Genomic DNA, 20,289 nt, shown 5'->3' with positions numbered 1-20,289 from the left:
AAGTAGACATTCTTTCTGTTCTTATGGGTATCTACAAATTTCAAGAAGTATATACAGGCATCATTGAAGTACAGTAAAACTCTCTGTACAATATACCATGTGCAACCCAATGGTTTACCTGGACATACTTCACTCTGTCACTGTTCCTCTCAAATGGCACCTTGTAGAGTTGTTTCATAGTCATTTGACTTTTTTTCCAAAACGGTCTATAGTGGAAATGCTGACAGAATTGATATTTGCGAAGATAGTGTTGTCATTTATGATTGCACTTTAGATTTCTTAGCCTGATGGAATTGTTGACTATGACCATGTTGCAAATGTCTTGTTCTTGCTGATGACTGAATACTGCTGCTCTGCCACCAGCATGAGGTTGTTATGTAGTCCTATATATGACATGTAGAGCTGCTCTGCCACCAGCATGAGGTTGTTGTGCAGTCCTATATATGACATGTAGCGCTGCTCTGTCACCAGCATGAGGTTGTTATGTAGTCCTATATATGACATGTAGAGCTGCTCTGTCATCAGCATGAGGTCGTTGTGCAGTCCTATATATGACATGTAGAGGTCGTTGTGCAGTCCTATATATGACATGTAGAGCTGCTCTGTCATCAGCATGAGGTTGTTGTGCAGTCCTATATATGACATGTAGCGCTGCTCTGTCACCAGCATGAGGTTGTTATGTAGTCCTATATATGACATGTAGAGCTGCTCTGTCATCAGCATGAGGTTGTTGTGCAGTCCTATATATGACATGTAGAGCTGCTCTGTCACCAGCATGAGGTTGTTGTGCAGTCCTATATATGACATGTAGAGGTCGTTGTGCAGTCCAAATATGACATGTAGAGCTGCTCTGCCATCAGCATGAGGTTGTTGTGCAGTCCTATATATGACATGTAGAGCTGCTCTGCCACCAACATGAGGTTGTTGTGCAGTCCTATATATGACATGTAGAGCTGCTCTGCCACCAGCATGAGGTTGTTGTGCAGTCCTATATATGACATGTAGAGCTGCTCTGCCATCAGCATGAGGTTGTTGTGCAGTCCTATATATAACATGTAGAGCTGCTCTGTCACCAGCATGAGGTTGTTGTGCAGTCCTATATATGACATGTAGAGCTGCTCTGTCACCAGCATGAGGTTGTTGTGCAGTCCTATATATGACATGTAGAGGTCGTTGTGCAGTCCAAATATGACGTGTAGAGCTGCTCTGTCACCAGCATGAGGTCATTGTGCAGTCCTATATATGACATGTAGAGCTGCTCTGTCACCAGCATGAGGTTGTTGTGCAGTCCTATATATGACATGTAGAGCTGCTCTGCCACCAGCATGAGGTCATTGTGCAGTCCTATATATGACATGTAGAGCTGCTCTGTCACCAGCATGAGTTCATTGTGCAGTCCTATATATGACATGTAGCGCTGCTCTGTCACCAGCATGAGGTCATTGTGCAGTCCTATATATGACATGTAGAGCTGCTCTGCCACCAGCATGAGGTTGTTATGTAGTCCTATATATGACATGTAGAGCTGCTCTGCCACCAGCATGAGGTCGTTGTGCAGTCCTATATATGACATGTAGAGCTGCTCTGCCATCAGCATGAGGTTGTTGTGCAGTCCTATATATGACATGTAGAGCTGCTCTGCCACCAGCATGAGGTTGTTATGTAGTCCTATATATGACATGTAGAGCTGCTCTGCCACCAGCATGAGGTCGTTGTGCAGTCCTATATATGACATGTAGAGCTGCTCTGCCATCAGCATGAGGTCATTGTGCAGTCCTATATATGACATGTAGGATTCACAAAGAGATCATGTTACAGATAGTATATTGTATTCAAATTGTACTGTATTACTGTATATTTCTCATACATATCTTACGGTACATTGTGATTTTCAGACTTGCATTTACCTTTACAATAGTTGCTGTATTGTTGTGAATGAGATGCTGTTTTCCCTACGGAATGTTTGCACAACTGATGACACTGTGAACCTGTTTACATTAGCCTGTGCTCTCCGACCAGCCTCTTCCATTGTCAGACCATGGTTTATGACATGGTCTACAATTGAGACTCTGATTTCATCAGGGACTCTTATCACAAACATTCCATGTCATAGATATTTATGGAATATACATGTATGCCTGACAGATTTTAATAATTTAATGGATAATTTTGCATGTGATGGCTCACATGATGAAATAATGTTTAGAAGTTGTGAAGATTATCAGTCATGTGCATGTAGTTATTATGCAAATTGTAGACAATTGTACTTACTCTTGTGCACACGTGCAAAAACACATGCAATTTGCTTAAATTAATAAGAAATTCAAATCTGGTGTGAGCAAGAAACTAATTGTTCAGAGATTTGACCTTATTGTTTTGGAAAAAATAATTGTCATTCGAAAATTGAGCCAAAGCGATTGAGAAAAACTCTAACATAACCAAGTGTTGATGCAGGTTTTCTGTGAAGTTAGGTGAATCCTGTTGTGCAGGAAAATTCGCAACAATACAGAGTGATTAAATTAGGATCCTACATCTGTATCTTTCTATCTATATAGCTAGCTAGCTAGCTGTCTATCAATTTGAATGGAGTTGAGAATCGAATAGAAGACACATTTTACATTGTTTGCTGGAAAATAAAGTTGCATTGTTGTATTGTAGGTGGTCCTGTTAATCATCTCCCTGTCTATCAGCCTGGCCTGTGGGCACCAGATCGCCGGCCTCTCCTCCCCTGGGTTCGGCCAGTCTGCCACGGCCGCCTGCTACCTGCTGGTCACCCTGGTGGGGGCTTACTTTGGCTGTGGCCGCCTGCTCTCCTTTATCACCCAGGGAAGGGTGGAGGCTCCTGGTACAGGGCTGAGAAGAAGGGCAGGGGGTCAGGGGTCAGGGGTCAGAGCTCCAGAGGACTGTAACGACGTGGTGCCTGTAGGCCTGGTGATGAATCTGCTGTCTGCTAGTGTAATAGCCTGCCCCCTACTGGCTGTGGTTCCTCAACTCGCCCCGGGTCACGTCCCCTGGCTTTGGACGGCTGCTGTATTCCAGCTAGTTGTGTGTGTCCTCTCCTACAGATCCATGGATTCCCTGACCGCCACCTTCTACGGCTTCACCTCCATCCTGCGCTTTGCTGAGGGCTACAGCGCTCTCCTCACAGCCTTCTCCATCCACACCTCCTCCCCTATCCCCTTTCCCGTTGTCTTCGCTGTTCTATTCTTCATCCTGGCTCTGTTCAGCTGTCAGAAGAGTCTAGCTGAGGGTCTCTACCAGCTGTTCTACGTGGCGTATACTATCGCCCTCGCAGCCCAGCCCTCCCTCTCCTTCCAGTCTGGGGCGCAGGGCGTCCAGGCAGCCATCTTTGTTGTGTCAGCCGTGATGTTACTGGTCACCTCCTACAACAACGTCTCGGCCAAAAGGATTCCTACGGGGGAGGGCGTGTTCAAGGCCCTGGTGACGCGTGTCAGCAGCCTGACTCTCCGTCCCCACGACAGACACAGCCAAGCTCCCTACCTGGGCTACTCCAGGTATGCTGACGCAGAGGTGTTAGGTCACGCCTGCTCTGTCCTCGCTGTCTTCTCTATCACGGCGTCCATGGGGGACCGGGCCCCGCTGGGCGTGCTGGTCCTGCCCTGGGCTGTGGTGGCAGGCGGCGTCCTCCAGCTGCTGGTCGGCTCCGTGGCCTTCTCCCGTGGTAAGACCTTAAAACTTCTTAGGGCTGCAATCCCGTTAACAGGATCAATATGACAACAGCCAGTGAAGGTGCAGGGCGCCAAATTCAAAACAACAGAAATCTCATAATTAAAACATACATGTCTCCTATATCGTTTTAAAGGTAATCTTGTTGTTAACCTTCCTCGACAACATTCCGCTTAAATTCAAAAATATAAAATATGTAACTTTCACACATTAACAAGTCCAATACAGCAAATGAAAGATAAACATCTTGTTAATCTACCCATCGTGTCCGATTTCAAAAATGCTTTACAGCTAAAGCACAACATATGATTATGTTAGGTCATAGCCAAGTCGAAAAAACACAGCCATTTTTTTCCAGCCAAAGATAGGAGTCACAAAAAGCAGAAATATAGATAAAATTAATCAATAACCTTTGATGATCTTCATCAGATGACATTCATAGGACATCATGTTACACAATACATGTATGTTTTGTTTGATAATATTCATATTTATATCCAAACATCTCAGTTTACGTGATTTTGTTGGCTCAGTTGGCGCCTTACGTGGAGTAACGTTTTGATTCCAAAACATCCTGTGATTTTGCAGAAATACTTATAATAAACATTGATAAAAGATACAAGTGTTTTTCACAGAATTAAAGATAGACTTCTCCTTAATGCAACCGCTGTGTCAGATTTCAAAAAAACTTTACGGAAAAAGCATAATCTGAGAACGGCGCTCAGAACTCAAACAGCCAGAGGAATATCCGCCATTTTGGAATCAACAAAGTTAGAAACAACACCATAAATATTCACTTACCTTTGATGATCTTCATCAGAAGGCACTCCCAGGAATCCCAGTTCGACAATAAATTACGGATTTGTTCCATAAAGTTCCATCATTTATGTCCAAATAGCCACTTGTTGTTAGCGTGTTCAGCCCAGTAATCCATCTTCATGAGGCGCAGGCACTTCATCCAGACAAAAACTTGAAAGTTCTGTTACAGTCCTTTAGAAACATGTCAAACGATGTATGGAATCAATCTTTAGGATGTTTTTAACATAAAACAACAATAATGTTCCAACCGGAGAATGACTTTGTCTTCAGAAAAGCACTGGAACGAGAGGTAACTCTGTCGGGAGCGCGCGTCATGAGACCAAGGCTCTCTGCCAGACCACTGACTCAAAGAGCTCTTATGAGCCCCTCCTTTATAGTAGAATCCTCAAACCAGTTTCTAAAGACGGTTGACATCTAGTGGAAGCCGTAGGAAGTGCAACTTTATCCATATCTCAATGTGTATTCGTTAGGCCAAGCTTTGCAAAACTACGAACCTCAGATGTCCCACTTCCTGGTTGGATTTTTCTCAGGTTTTCGCCTGTCATGTGAGTTCTGTTATACTCACAGACATCATTCAAACAGTTTTAGAAACGTCAGAGTGTTTTCTATCCAATACTGATAATAATATGCATATATTAGCATCTGGGACAGAGTAGGGGGCAGTTCACTCTGGGCATCCAAAAGTGAAAATGCTGCCCCCTATACCAAAAAGGTTAATCCCACCACAGTGTCCGATTTCAAATAGGCTTTACAGCGAAAGCACCACAAACGATTATGTTAGGTCACCACAGGTTTCCAGCCAAAGAGAGGAGTCACAAAAAGCACAAATAGAGATAAAATTAATCACTAACCTTTGATGATCTTCATCAGATGACACTCATGGGACTTCATGTTATACAATACATGTATGTTTTGTTTGATAAAGTTCATATTTACATAATAAACTCTCAGTATACATTGGCGTGTTACGTTCACTAGTTGAACTTCAGAGTGTTTTCTATCCAATACTAATAATAATATGCATATATTAGCAACTGGGACTGAGGAGCAGGCCATTTACTCTGGGCACCTCTGGGCACCTTTCACCTCTGGGCACCTTTTTATGCCAGCAGCATACCACCCTGCATACCACTGCTGGCTTGCTTCTGAAGCTATGCAGGGTTGGTCCTGGTCAGTTTCTGAATGGGAGACCAGATGCTGCTGGAAGTGGTGTTGGAGGGCCAGTAGGCACTTTTTCCTCTGGTCTAAAAAAATATCCCAATGCCCCAGGGCAATGATTGGGGACACTGCCCTGTGTAGGGTGCCGTCTTTCGCATGGGATGTTAAACGGGTGTCCTGACTCTCTGAGGTCATTAAAGATCCCATGGCACTTATCGTAAGAGTAGGGGTGTTAACCCCGGAGTCCTGGCTAAATTCCCAATCTGGCCCTCAAGCCATCACGGTCACCTAATAACCTAATAATCCCCAGTTTACAATTGGCTCATTCATCCCCCTCCTCTCCCCTGTAACTATTCCCCAGGTCGTTGCTGCAAATGAGAACTACTCAATACTGCCCCTGCAGCTACTCAATCTTGAAATAAATAATGGGGAAATTGAGCAAGCTGAGATGACTAAACTGCTTGGAGTAATACTAGATTGTAAACTGTCATGGTCAAAACATATTGATGCAGTAGTAGCTAAGATAACAAAGCAATGCTCTGCCTTCTTAACAACCCTATCAACAAGGCAGGTCCTACAGGTACTAGTTTTGTCGCACCTTGACTACTGTTCAGTCGTGTGGTCAGGTGCCACAAAAAAGGACTTAAGAAAATTGCAATTGGCTCAGAACAGGGCCGCACGGCTGGCCCTTAGATGTACACAGAGAGCTAAAATTAATAATATGCATGTCCATCTCTCCTGGCTGAAAGTGGAGGAGAGATTGACTTCATCACTACTTTTATTTTTGAGAGGTATTGACATGTTGAATGCACCGAGCTGTCTGTCTAAACTCCTGGCACACAGCTTGGACACCCATGCATACCCCACAAGACATGGCACAAGAGGTCTCTTCACGGTCCCCAAGTCCAGAATAGACTATGGGAGGCACACAGTACTACATAGAGCCATGACCACCACATGGAACTCTATTTCACATCAAGTAACTGACGCAAGCAGTAAAATTTGATTTAAAAAAACAGATAAAAAAACACCTTATGGAACAGCGGGGACTGTGAAGTAACACAAACATTGGCACAGACACATGCATACTGTACACACACACACACGCTATATGTAACAGTACACCTTCCGTCCCTCTCCTCGCCCCTTCCTGGGCCCGAACCAGGGACCCTCTGCACACATCGACAACAGCTACCCTCGAAGCATCATTACCCATCGCTCCACAAAAGCCGTGGCCCTTGCAGAGCAAGGGGAACAACTACTTCAAGGTCTCAGAGCGAGTGACGTCACCGATTGAAACGCTATTAGTGCGCACCCCGCTAACTAGCTAGCCATTTCACATCAGTTACATATACATACACATGGATTTAGTACTGTAGATATGTGGTTGTGATGGAGTAGGGGCCTGAGGGCACACAGTGTGTTGTGAAATCTGTGAATGTATTGTAATATTTTAAAATTGTATAAACTGCCTTAATTTTGCTGGACCCCAGGAAGAGTAGCTGCTAATGGGGATCCATAACAAACACAAATACAAATGTGTACATTTCCGGTAGGTAAGACCCTTGAGAGCATGGCGTTTGTCCTGTATGGTGTCATGTGGTCTGTCTGGGGGCTGACGCGGTACGGCGGGCTCTACGGGGACACACGGGGATTCAACCTGGCTGTGGGCATCATCAGCTTCCTGTTGTTCAACAGTCTGGTGACGGTAGGAGCGCTGTTCCTGAGCGTGGCCTGGGTTGTCTATGCCGCGACCTTTCACCTCATTATCATCTCCTTCCTCCTGGACGCCATGGGAGCACTGCCTTATGGGTATGACATCGGGGTGTCGATCGTGTTTGGCCTGATGTCATTCTACTGTTTCCTGTCTGGTCTGTTCAGCCTGACCTTCCTGACACCCCAGTTGCCCCTGGGACGGGCGTTAGTCAGGCTGAGTGGGACGGGAGGAGGAGGGAAGGACATCTGTCTTCATGTCCCTGCACGCAAGGCCACGGCCGTCCACCAGATAGCAGGTGAAACATAAGGGGGTACCTTTCCTGAGCTCAGTCCCAAAAGGCACCTTTTTCTCTATCTTATTTAAAGTAGTGCTTTATGTTATAGGGCATAAGGTGCAAGTTGAGACAAAGAACTGGTCACCAACTCTGCACTTGGTGAAATACTGTGGGTGCAGGGTTTTGCTTCATTCCAGTACTAACACACCTGATTCAATGTCCTGGTGAGCAGAATGCAGGGTCTCAGTGCTGGACTGAAACAGCAAATCTGCACACCCAGTAGCTCTTCAGAACCATGACAATCATTGGTCTAGTCTAATGCATAATTCTCATGAAAACACTATGAATAACAGGCTGTGTGTGTATATTTGTGTGTGTGTGTGTGTGTGTGTTGAGGCTGACAGGATCACTTCATTACAAGTTCTTTAGGTCTTTAGTTAGTTGGGTTATTGATGTGTCTCAACCCAACTATCCCTATCCCTCTGTGTCTCCAGAGATCATGAAGAGTGGAGGTATATGTGGGATGCCCACTGACACGGTCTATGTACTGGTGGCAGCTTGTAACAGACCGGACGCTGTGGAAAAGGCCTACAAGTGAGTTTCAATTACACTGCATACTAGGCCGTTATACGTACATTGTAAAATATAATTTCATTAGATGAAATGAATAAACTTTGTACTCACAATGCTTCATAGTGGTAGACTGGTCCCAGATCAATTTTAGTTGTCTCGACAACTCCTCTGTCACGACCAAGACAGTTCAAACAGATCAAGGACCAGGCTATCATACAGCATTTAAACTAACTATTCTCCTTGTCTCTCCCTGTGTGCTGAAGGTGTAAGCAGTATGTTGTGGATGACCCTCAACTACTTTTCTCCTTGCCCCCCTTCTGACACCCAGGTGGTGACACGCATCTCTGTGTGCCTATCAGATATCTCAACTTATCCCACCACCTCAAGCTCAACCTTGACAAGACGGACCTGCTCTTCCTCCCTGGGAAGTCCTGCCCGCTCAAAGACCTCTCCATCACGATTGACAACTCCACGGTGTCGCCCTCCCAGAGTGCAAAGAACCTTGGCGTGACCCTGGACAACACCCTGTCGTTCTCTGCAAACATCAACATATTGACCCGTTCCTTCAGGTTCATGCTCTACAACATCCTTAGAATACGACCATACCTTACACAGGAAGTTTCGCAGGTCCTAATCCAGGCACTTGTCCTCTCCCGTCTGGACTACTGCAACTCGCTTTTGACTGAGCTCCCCACTTGTGCCATCAAACCCCTGCAACTTATCCAGAACACTGCAGCCTGCCTGGTTTTCAACCTTCCCAAGTTCTCTCATGTCACCCCGCTCCTCCACACACTCCACTGGCTTCCAGTTGAAGCTTGCATCCTCTACAAGACCATTGTGTTTACCTACGGAACAGCAAGAGGAAATGCCCCTCCCTACCTTCACGCTATGCTGAAACCCTACACCCCAACCTGAGCACTCCGTTCTGCCACCTCAGGTCTGTTGGCCCTCCCACCACCCAGCTCCCACTCAGCCCAGGCCAAGCTCTTCTCTGTCCTCCCCCCAAAACGCCCATCTTCCGAAAACATCTGAAATCCTACCTCTTCAAACAGTATCTTAGATAATCCTCCTCCCCAACCACTTAACCAGCACTTGCACTTGGGCTCATTGATTTGAAAAATAAATGCTGTGCTCTTGGAAGGGCATGCTTTGAGCACTACTGAAAATGTTATTTACATGTGAAAAATGAATACCATATTACATTTTTTCTAACACATTTTTATTTAACCTTCATTTAACTAGGCAAGTCAGTATATACTGAATTTGCTATAGGTCTATTGTTTACCTTTTTGTTGGTGACACTTTGATAACTTGGTCACATGCAACTGTTTAAAGGACAAATCCACAGATGAAACGATAACAATATGACCACCCAGCCTCTGTTTTGGTAAAAAGCAGAGGGATGGGCCTGGAGAAATGTAACCACTCTCAGATTAATAGACAGCTATGAATTCAAGGACTGACCATCCATGATATCAAATTATTGTTTTAACCATGTTATGAGGCTATACAGGGTTTGTTTACATTTACAATGTTTACAAACATTGGAGAAAAACAAGATAATATTTTAGGATCTCATGGAGTGTGACAGTTGAGCTAAGCTCAAGAGTTATAAGTTATATTATTTAAGAATCAATGGATATACAGTACAAGTCAAAAGTTTGGACACACCTACTCATTCCAGGGTTTTTCATTATTTTTACTATGAAATAACACATTTGGAATCATGTAGTAACCAAAAAAAGTGCTAAAACAATCAAAAAAAGTTTTATTTTTGAGATTTTTCAAAGTAGCCACTCTTTGCCTTGATGACAGCTTTGCACACTCTTGGGGGGGCATTCTCATGCTTCATGCTGGGAAAAGGCCTTAACCAACAATGCAGTTCAAGAAATAGAGTTAATAAAATATTTATGTAATAAACTGAAGTAAAAATAATAAAATCAATCAAACAAAAAGTAACACAGGAAGTGTACATAACAATAACGGGGCTATATACAGGGGGTACCGGTACCAAGTCAATGTGCGGAGTACAGGTTAGTTGAGGTAATTTGTAAAGTGACTATGTATAGATAATAAACACACGAGTAGCAGCAGTGTAAAAGCAAAAGGGGGGAGGGGGGGATCAATGTAAATAGTCCGGATGGCCATTTGATCATGGCTTGGGGGTAGAAGCTGTTAAGGAGCCTTTTGGTACCGCTTGCTGTGCGGTAGCAGAGAGAACAGTCTATGACGTGGGTGACTGGAGTCTTTGACAATTTTTTGGCTTTCCTCTGACACTGCCTAGTCTATAGGTCTTGGATGTCAGGAAGCTTGGCCCCAGTTAGGTACTGGGCCGTCCAAAAAGAATGTAGCAACAACAGATTGTCCCTTTAAGTCTATCAAAAGTGTGCGAGCTTGAGCATGTGTCCATTAGGACTATGGATTTTTTTTATCAGCATGAATTAGATTGAGCAATAAAAGCCCTACTTTTACTCCGTAGGCTGGGATCCACGCTATGCAGCTGTTGCAAGAACACATTTTTCACTGGCTGTCCACTGGTTTCAAAAACAATGACTGATAGGCAGCTTAACCTTCTTGAATTCAACCATTATTGGGTTCAAATACACATTCAGATTTGTGAATAGCCATCCACAACAACCACAATCCGTAAAATGCAAATAGCTAAATGAGAGAGCAGAAGTGTGATTCACATCAATGCGCTATATAGATATCAATAATAAGTGATATCCGTATCGCTGTAGACTACAACACTGCTGTCATCTTCACCTCCAAGCGTTTATTCAAGTTGGATAATCTTTGGATGCCGACAGCAGTCGCACCATTTGAAGACATAGCTTGGACTGTAGCGTACAAAGGCCTATTCCTGCTCTTTTCCCATGATCCATCAAACACATTTGGTGTGTCATCATAGTGGTCTCTGACTTGTGGTCAGACTCACTCGGGTGGAACAAATTTAAACTTGCGCCTTTTTTCAATGCTGATTTGAATGTCATTGAGAAAACAAAAATGTCAAAGATTTTTTTCCGCAAACATCCTTTCTGAATTTAAAAGTAATCCTCAAAGTGATAATTGCGTTTATCAAAAGTATCTGTAATCTGAATACAATATATTTTGCTGGTAATGTAATGGATTACAGTTACTGTTGTTTTGTTGTAATCCCTTACATGTAACGGATTATATGTAAAGCGTTACTCCCCAACCCTGTTAATAACTTATTCTACTCGTCTCTAACTGTGTGCTGCAGGTGTAAGCAGCATGTTAATAACATATTATACTTGTCTCTCCCTGTGCAGGTGTAAACAGCAGGCTCAGGACCGGCCCATGTCTCTGTGGGTGTCCTCTATTAACCAGTTAGAACCGGTCAGATCCCTGCTGTCTGCCCTGCTCTGGGACTTCATGAGCGCAGCTTGGCCCTCCTCTATCAGCATGGTCATAGCCAGGGGTGGGTTATTAACAGTGTGTGTGTGTGTGTGTGTGTGTGTGTGTGTGTGTGTGTGTGTGTGTGTGTGTGTGTGTGTGTGTGTGTGTGTGTGTGTGTCGTGTCGTGTCGTGTCGTGTCGTGTATGTTAGTTATTATGATGAATATATCCTGTCTTCCCTCACCAGGTCCTTGGATGGAGATGTTTGGTCTGGGGGAATCAGCTAAACACATCGGAACCCCTCAGAGCATTGCTATCAGGAACCCAAACTGTGCTGTGGCTACTCATCTTATCAACCTGGTATGAACCCTAACCATGACCTCTATCCCTAACCCCTGACCTCTAACCCTGACCCTGATTGTGCTGTAGCAACACACCTCATTAACCTGGTACGATCACGGATTAATTACAAAAGATACAAAATATAGTACATAGATACTACATGAAATGTATTTGTATTTTTTATTTAACCTTTATTTTATATAGGCAAGTCAGTTAAGAACAAATTATTATTTACAATGACGGCCTACTCCGGCCATACCCGGACAACGCTGGGCCAATTGTGCGCCGCCCTATGGGACTCCCAATCACGGCCGGATGTGATGCAGGCTGGAAACGAACCAGGGACTGCAGTGATGCCTCTTGCACTGAGATGCAGTGGCTTAGACCTCTGCGCCACTCGGGAACCGCTACATACATTATACAGTATCTAAATGGATGCTTGCCAAGGTTGCCAGATAATATTATGTTCTGTTCTGTAGGTGGGTCCCATTGCTGTGACGTCTGCCAACCCCACAGGAGAAGCAGACACCACACACCACAACCAGGTGTATGCCAAGCTGGGAGACAAGGTGAAATAGGCACACAGACATGTCATAGTTCAATTGAGTCAAAACTACAATCGGAAATGTAAAAAAAGATTGTGATTTTCTCACTCACTCACTCACTCACTCACTCACTCACTCACTCACTCACTCACTCACTCACTCACTCACTCACTCACTCACTCACTGTCTGTCTGTCTGTCTGTCTGTCTGTCTGTCTGTCTGTCTGTCTGTCTGTCTGTCTGTCTGTCTAGGTGGATGGTGTGTTGTGTGACGGCCCTTCCCCAGAGAACATCGCCTCCACTGTGGTTGACTGCACCAAGATAGACAGCGGCCATATTGGATTCTTCCGAGTGGGCCTCATTCCCAAGTCTCAGGTAAAAACAAGGCGGCTAACATGACAAGAACCTCAAAACTAGCACCGACCGTTAACATGACATGACAGTAACACCACCTCATGTCCTGTATGTAATGGTTGTTGTGGTGTGTGTGTGTGTGTATGGGCGTGCATGCTGGGCCGGCTCTTGGTTGGGGGCCCCTGCCAAACCCTCGAGTGCAAAACATTTTAGTGGGCCCCCCTTTATTGTCTGTCGGGGGAAAGAAGTTAATTTCCTGCAATTCTACACATTTTGCCATGACTTACGCCATGTTAATATGAAATCTGAGTGAGAGTGAATTACACAATCAATGGGGGCTTTCTGGAGGTCAGGGCCCCTGGGAACGTGCACTTTGGGCTCGGTCTGTAATTGGGACATGATTACTACAAGTTTAGATAGTTGGCTAGACTAAGTTACCAATCTAAAAATTGCTTGCTGACATGTGTTAATGGAGTGACTGTCAGTGACTGACATACAAAGAGGAAAAGTGCTGATGAACAAACACATTTAGAAATTGCACCTTGTTTTCGACTATTCTAAATTGAGACCCCCCATATTTTTTTTGGGGGGGGGGGGTTGGTCGTGTTCTGCCTGTGTCGCTTATGTGTGTGCCTGTCTGTATAATGTCTGTAATGTTCTGTGTGTCTGTCTGTATAATGTCTGTAATATTCTGTGTGTGTGTCTCTGCCAGGTGCTCCAGATCTTTGAGGAGGTCCAGAAGAGGCATTCTCACGGTCAGATTAACCCAGGGTTTGAAGCAGACCTCACAGAGCCTGACCCTAACCCTAACCTCACAGACCCTCAGAGGAACACAGAAGAAGACAACACAGAGTCTACAGAGTCCTCAACTGTTCCACCACCTACCCAGTATCCTGCCAACATGGACACCTCTACACTAGCAACACAACCATGAGACTGCCCAAGCTACAACTAGTCTGGCTAACACATACTGTAACTCTCAAAATCCTCCAGACTTCATAGTCTGGAAAGGTTATTTTGATGTTGTTGGCACGATGTGTTGATAATGAAGGGGATGTGCCCTCAGACTTCAAGGCAGCTGGTTGGATATCCCATTTTTGAAATTGAATGAATCATGATCAATGTTTTACTTAAGCACCGCCTCATGATACCACACTGTCATGTGTCGCTCATCTGCTTCCTGTTTACATACAGTAGCTACAGCAGGGGAGCAGGCACAGGTGGGCCTGAGAGGACTAAGACTAAGCTCCCCCAAAATTTGTTTTGAGTTTGATATTTGATATGCTCTCTACTTGTCAGTGTTCCAAATGGAACATTATTTGTATTTTTCCTAAAGATGCAAACACCGTCAGATAGAATTGATAGCAGTCAGTGCACTGGGTTAGTCAGATTTGATGAAATATAAAATAACGAATGATGTATATAAACCCTGGATTGCTGATGCTACAGTATGTATTGGCCATTGAGAGGCTTTGAAGCCACCGGTTGGTCATATTGGCACTCCCCAGTAGGAGCAGTCCTCCATAGGAATTAATGGAATTCTACACTATTTATATTAAATGTTTCAAGGACATTTTTGTTGTAGTTGGGACAGTAATATTAGTATTCTCCAAAAATTATTCTTGTTTGTATATATAAGAGATTTTTTCAGTTTTATTTTTAGCTCACGTAATATTTTAAAAGTACTCATGAATGTGTCTGTAATAGAATAAATGTGGCTAAAACTAATGTAGACATTAATAAATGCATTTCTATAACTTCCAAAATATTTTTTACAATGGTGGGGAGTGCCAAGATGGAGGCACAGTGGCTTCAACACAGCGCCCTTAATCAGTCATCTAGTGTATATGTAACTCATTGAACAGAACAGATTACCTGGAAGTGGAACCGACCCTGTATATACAGTAGCTTCCTTCTTTCTCGTGCTCTTCTTATTTCTTGTTTTTTATTTCTTGTGTGTTTTTGTTCCACTTTATGTTATTTTTAGTGCTGCGTTGATATTGATTACTGCATTGTTGGGTTTGGAGCTTGCAAGAAAGGCATTTCACTGTACTTGTGCACATTACATTGAAAGTTTAAACTTGAAACTTGAATGACAGTCACTCTCGCAGGATGGTTTTCAAAAATAACTAACTGAAAGCCACACTCCCAATAAGCCACAAATATGACTGTATTGAGGCACATGTCACTGTGCTTCTACGGCTATATGCACCATGCCACTGCGTATTTCATTTGTTAACTTCGCAAACAAGACAGCTCATAATCCAGTGCCTTTATAACAGTCAACACACCTACAGCGCATTTGGACAATATTCAGACCTCTTCCCATTTTCCACATTTTGTTCCATTACATCCTTATTCTATACCCAAAAATCTCATCAATCTAAACACCCCATAATGATAAAGCAAAAACAGGTTTTTAGACATTTTAGAAAATGTATATAAATAATAACAGACAAAATACCTTATTTACAAAAGTATTCAGACCCTTTGCTATCAGACTCAAAACTGAGTTCAGATGCATCGTGTTTCTATTGGTCATCCTTGAGATGTTTCTACAACTTGATTGGAGTCCACCTGTGGTAAATTCAATTGATTGGACATGATTTGGAAAGGCACACACCTATCTGAAGAAGGTCCCACAGTTGACAGTGCATGTTATTTCTTGTATGCCTGTATGCGATCTGAAATAATAAAAATAAAGTTGGTCACAAAAATAAATGATCAAAGATATTAAAGCACATTTGACTGCTATGATAGTTTTTGCATATGCAAATGTTATTGTGTGGGTTTCCCATAGTTTAATCCAATAAAAGTACTTTATGTAGTGTCTTTTAATGTGCCTCTTTCAGTTTGCAGTTATATTACTTTATTTACTCAATATCTTACAGGTCTATCATTCGAACATATCATTCAAACAAACACTTCTTACTCATTATGTTTATACAAATACACAACCTTCAATCAATCATTCACTGGTGTGTCATCCCAATATATTCCATTCAATTCTAGGTCATTGTACATAACATTTGTAGGTCATTTGGCAGGATTTCTCAAACTAGGGGTCGCGACGATGGCGCCGGAGGAAGGGGCTACCATCTTATTGGCTCTTGACCGCCCATGCTATTTCATTTGTTTTTTCGTGTTGTTCGTAACTTGTTTTGTACATAATGTTGCTGCTACCGACATACTACTACAGACACCCGACCAGGTCCAGATCCCCCATGATTCGCTGGAGAAGGTAACGATGAGGTTTCTTGGAAAAAGATCAGGGTGCCTTGCGAGGATCAGGCAACGAGTGGCTAATCTGCCCTTGCCTTTCGTCCTGCTAGCTAATGTTAAATCGCTGGAAAATAAATGGGACGTGCTGAAAGCACGTATATCCTACCAACGGGACATTAAAACTGTAATATCTTATGTTTCACCGAGTCGTGGCTGAACGACGACATTAAGAACATACAGCTGATGGGTTATACACTCCATCGGCAGGACAGAACAGCAGTCTCTGGTTAGACGGGGGCCTATACATATATATATGAACAACAGCTGGTGCACAATATCTAAGGAAGTCTCAAGGTTTTGCTCGCCTGAGGTAGAGAATTGATAAGCTGCAAACCACACTATCTACCTAGAGAGTTTACATGTATTTTGTAGCTGTCTATATACCACCACAGACCGATGCTGGCACTAAAACCGCACTTAATGAGCTGTATTCTGCCATAAGCAAACAGGAAAACTCTCATCCAGAGGCGCTCCTAGTGGCCGGGGACTTTAATGCAGGGAAACTTAAATCAGTCTTACCTCATTTCTATCAGTATGTTAAATGTGCAACCAGATGAAAACAAATTCTAGACCACCTTTACTGCACACACAGAGACGAGTACAAAGCTCTCCCTCGCCCTCTATTTGGCAAATCTGACAACAATTATATCCTCCTGATTCCTGCTTACAAGCTCAAATTAAAGCAGGAAGCACCAGTGACTCAGTCTATAAAAAAGTGGTCACATGAAGCAGATGCTAAACTATAGGACTTTTTTGCTAGCACAGACTGGAATATGTTCCGGGATTCTTCCGATGGCATTGAGGAGTACACCACATCAGTCACTGGCTTTATCAATAAGTGCATCGAGGATGTCGTCCCCACAGTGACTGTACGTACATACCCGAACCAGAAGCCATGGATTACAGGCAATATTCGTGCTGAGCTAAAGGGTAGAGCTGCCGCTTTCAAGGAGCGGGACTCTAACCCGGAAGCTTATAAGAAATGACAGTGTGATCACGCTCTCCGCAGCCGATGTGAGTGAGACCTTTAAACAGGTCAACATTCACAAGGCCGCAGGGCCAGACGGATTATCAGGACGTGTACTCCGAGCTTGCGCCAACCAACTGGCAAGTGTCTTCACTGACATTTTCAACCTCTCCCTGTATGAGTCTGTAATACCAACGTATTGCAAGCAGACCACCATAGTCCTTGTGCCCAAAAACACTAATGTAATCTGCCTAAATGACTACTGAGCCATGAAATGCTTTGAAAGGCTGGTCATGGCTCACATCAACAACATTATCCCAGAAACCCTAGACTTACTTCAATTTGCATACCGCACCAACAGCTCCACAGATGATGCAACCTCTATTGCACTCCACACTGCCCTTTCACACCTGGATAAAAGGAACACCTATGTGAGAATTGTATTAATTGACCACAGCTCAGCGTTCAATGATTTCAAAGCTCATCACTAAACTAAGGACCCTGGGACTAAACCCCTCCCTCTGCAACTGGATCCCTCACTTCCTGACAGGCCGCCCCCAGGTGGTAAGGGTAGGTAACAACACTTCCGCCACAATGATCCTCAACACTGGGGGTGCTTGCAGAGCCCCCTCCTGCACTCTCTGTTCACTCATGACTGCATGGCCAGGCACGATTCCAACACCATCATTAAGTTTGCTGATGACATACCGACAACGACGAGACAGCCGATAAGGAGGAGATCCGAGACCTGAACCTCAACAACCTCTCCCTCAACGTGATCACGACAAAGGAGATGATTGTGTACTACAGGAAAAGGAGGACCGAGCACACCCCCATTCTCATAGACGGGGCTGTAGTGGAGAAGGTTGAGAGCTTCGAGTTCCACAACATTAACAAACTAACATGGTCCAAACACACCAAGACAGTTGTGAAGAGAGCATGACAAAACCTATTCCCCCTCATGAGACTGAAAGGATTTGGCATGAGTCCTCAGATCCTAAAAAGGTTTTACAGCTGCACCATCGAGAGCATCCTGACGGTTTGCATCACTGCCTGGTATGGCAACTGCTCGGCCTCTGACTGCAAGGCACTACAGAGGGTAGTGTGTATGGCCCAGTACATCACCGGGGCCAAGCCTCCTGCCATCCAGGACCTCTATACCAGGCAGTTTCAAAGGAAGGCCCTCAAAATTGTCAAAGACTCCAGCTACCGCATGGCAAGCGGTACTGGCGCGCCAAGTCTAGGTCCAAGAGGCTCCTAAATAGCTTCTACCCCAAAGCCATAGGACTCCTGAACAGCTAATCAAATGGCTTCCCAGACTATTTGCATTGCCCCCTCGACCTCTTGAACGCTGCTGCTACTCTCTGTTATTATCTATGCATAGTCACTTTAATAACTCTACCTACATGTACATATTACCTCAATTACATCGACACTGGTGCCCCACACATTGGGTAGTAATCATAGTAACTAGGAACATAAGTATTTCACTGCACCTGCCATAACACCTGCTAAACTCTGTACACGATTGAATCGTTTACTTAATCTATAGTGGGGGCGTAGAAAATTGATAAGGAAGTATGGGGCGTTGCACATGGAAGTAGCTTGCATATGAGAACCAATCAAAACATTTTCACAATTTCTGAGCGAATACTGCATTTACAACTGGCTAACTGTCCAGAAAAGTGTCACAGTTCTCCCTGCTCTGTGAGTCAATTGGGTCGTTTCAGCCAGGCTAAGCTACAGCCCCTGGATCCTCAGAACTGAAGCCTCATAGATACTGTCTTAATTTATGAGAGCCAAATCCTGCTTGATCCGAAATTTGGTCGGTGACTCTGTATGGATGGTGTGATACAATTGCGGAGCTTCCTGGGGCACGCAGAGGCCAAATGTAGCTCTGTACGCATCGCTGTGTGCCTCCCACATTTTGTAACAATGCAGAGTGCTCCATATAGCTCCGCATTGACATGATTGATTGATGGTAGGTGGGGCGGAGGCCGGAGGTCCTGTATAAACACAAACTGCTCCATGAAGAGCAAGTAGTATGAATGCCCTGACTTCTGCATAGGCCTTATCAACATAAATGCTGCACTGCCAATGTGCACGTTGGATTGACCATGCAGCGCCTTTAAAATGTAACCTAAACTGTTTCATTTGAGCTTTCCTGTTTTCTGGGGGGAAATAACATGTGGTGTGCCCTGAATAACCACAACACACCAAAGAGGTGTATTTTTAAGACATATTACCATAACTCTCAGCTGTGGGAGAGCCTTCTTCATTTTTGCACACATTTTCTTCATGTTTTGCTCCAAAGAAGCACATTGTCCTTTTATGTGCAGCTGGTCACTTCATACTTCGTTGTGTTTTATCCAACTCAAGCTAACCCTCAAATCCTTTCAAATAATGCTGTCAAATAAAGCAACGTAGGCCTACATAAAGAGTTAAATAAGCACTATGTGTAAAACATATGCAATGAACGTGAGCTGGTAGAATAATTACACCTGATAACTCATGAAGATGTCTTGATTGCCCTATCATCAACTACTTTCAGGCTGTTAATGGCAGAACTAATAGAGTACTTATGATATAGAACAAATACAGATGAAGTATGTGCATATACACACAGTTGAAGTTGGAAGTTTACATACACTTAGGTTGGAGTCATTAAAACTAGTTTTTCAACCACTCCACACATTTCTTATTACAGTTTTTCTCAATTGCTAAAAAACTAAAACCCATTGGGTGAACAAAGTTCTCAGTTTCCTGGACTCATTTAGCTAATTATGCAGTCTGTTGTCAATACCTTAAACCATTTCACATGGTAAAACACCATTTGCAGATCTCACTTAGACTTTTCAGCAAAACTCTAAACACATTCTCATTCTCAAAACACATTCTGCACTCTAATGCACATGTCATCCATACTGGTAAACACAAGTGGCAACAATCAAATACAAATAGAGAACATATGTCATTGATTGAACACAACCACTCAAAATTGATTTAACCTGTTTCAAATGATGCGACACAACCAACATAAGCCAGTTCAGAGAGCAAACAGGTTGTTGAAGGTGGGAAGGAGAAAGTCTGAGAATGGATACTGTAGTACAGTGCATTGTAGGCTGTATACTGTACAATGGACAAATTGTATGGCCCTGAACATTGTGCTTTCCATTTATTAACAGTACTGACTGCTCAATAGATTTTGACTGG

General features: G+C 43.6%; 1 protein-coding gene across 1 annotated transcript in view; it reads left to right on the top strand.

Moving 5' to 3' along the window:
• LOC139385753 (uncharacterized) overlaps positions 1 to 13,761 on the top strand; it is a 39,259-nt gene extending 25,498 nt beyond the window's left edge. Inside the window, exons 7-14 of the mRNA XM_071131018.1 lie at positions 2,659 to 3,682; positions 7,221 to 7,676; positions 8,150 to 8,249; positions 11,522 to 11,670; positions 11,835 to 11,947; positions 12,409 to 12,498; positions 12,726 to 12,848; positions 13,540 to 13,761. Of these exons, the coding sequence (XP_070987119.1) occupies positions 2,659 to 3,682; positions 7,221 to 7,676; positions 8,150 to 8,249; positions 11,522 to 11,670; positions 11,835 to 11,947; positions 12,409 to 12,498; positions 12,726 to 12,848; positions 13,540 to 13,761 (2,277 nt within the window). The remainder of the gene's footprint in view (positions 1 to 2,658; positions 3,683 to 7,220; positions 7,677 to 8,149; positions 8,250 to 11,521; positions 11,671 to 11,834; positions 11,948 to 12,408; positions 12,499 to 12,725; positions 12,849 to 13,539) is intronic.
• Positions 13,762 to 20,289: the final 6,528 nt, after the last annotated feature.

The sequence above is a fragment of the Oncorhynchus clarkii genome, chromosome 27 (assembly GCF_045791955.1).
Source record: "Oncorhynchus clarkii lewisi isolate Uvic-CL-2024 chromosome 27, UVic_Ocla_1.0, whole genome shotgun sequence".
Classification (NCBI taxonomy): domain Eukaryota; kingdom Metazoa; phylum Chordata; class Actinopteri; order Salmoniformes; family Salmonidae; genus Oncorhynchus; species Oncorhynchus clarkii.
The sequence above is the reverse complement of the archived record's forward strand: the minus strand, read 5'-3'. Positions and strand labels throughout refer to the sequence as shown.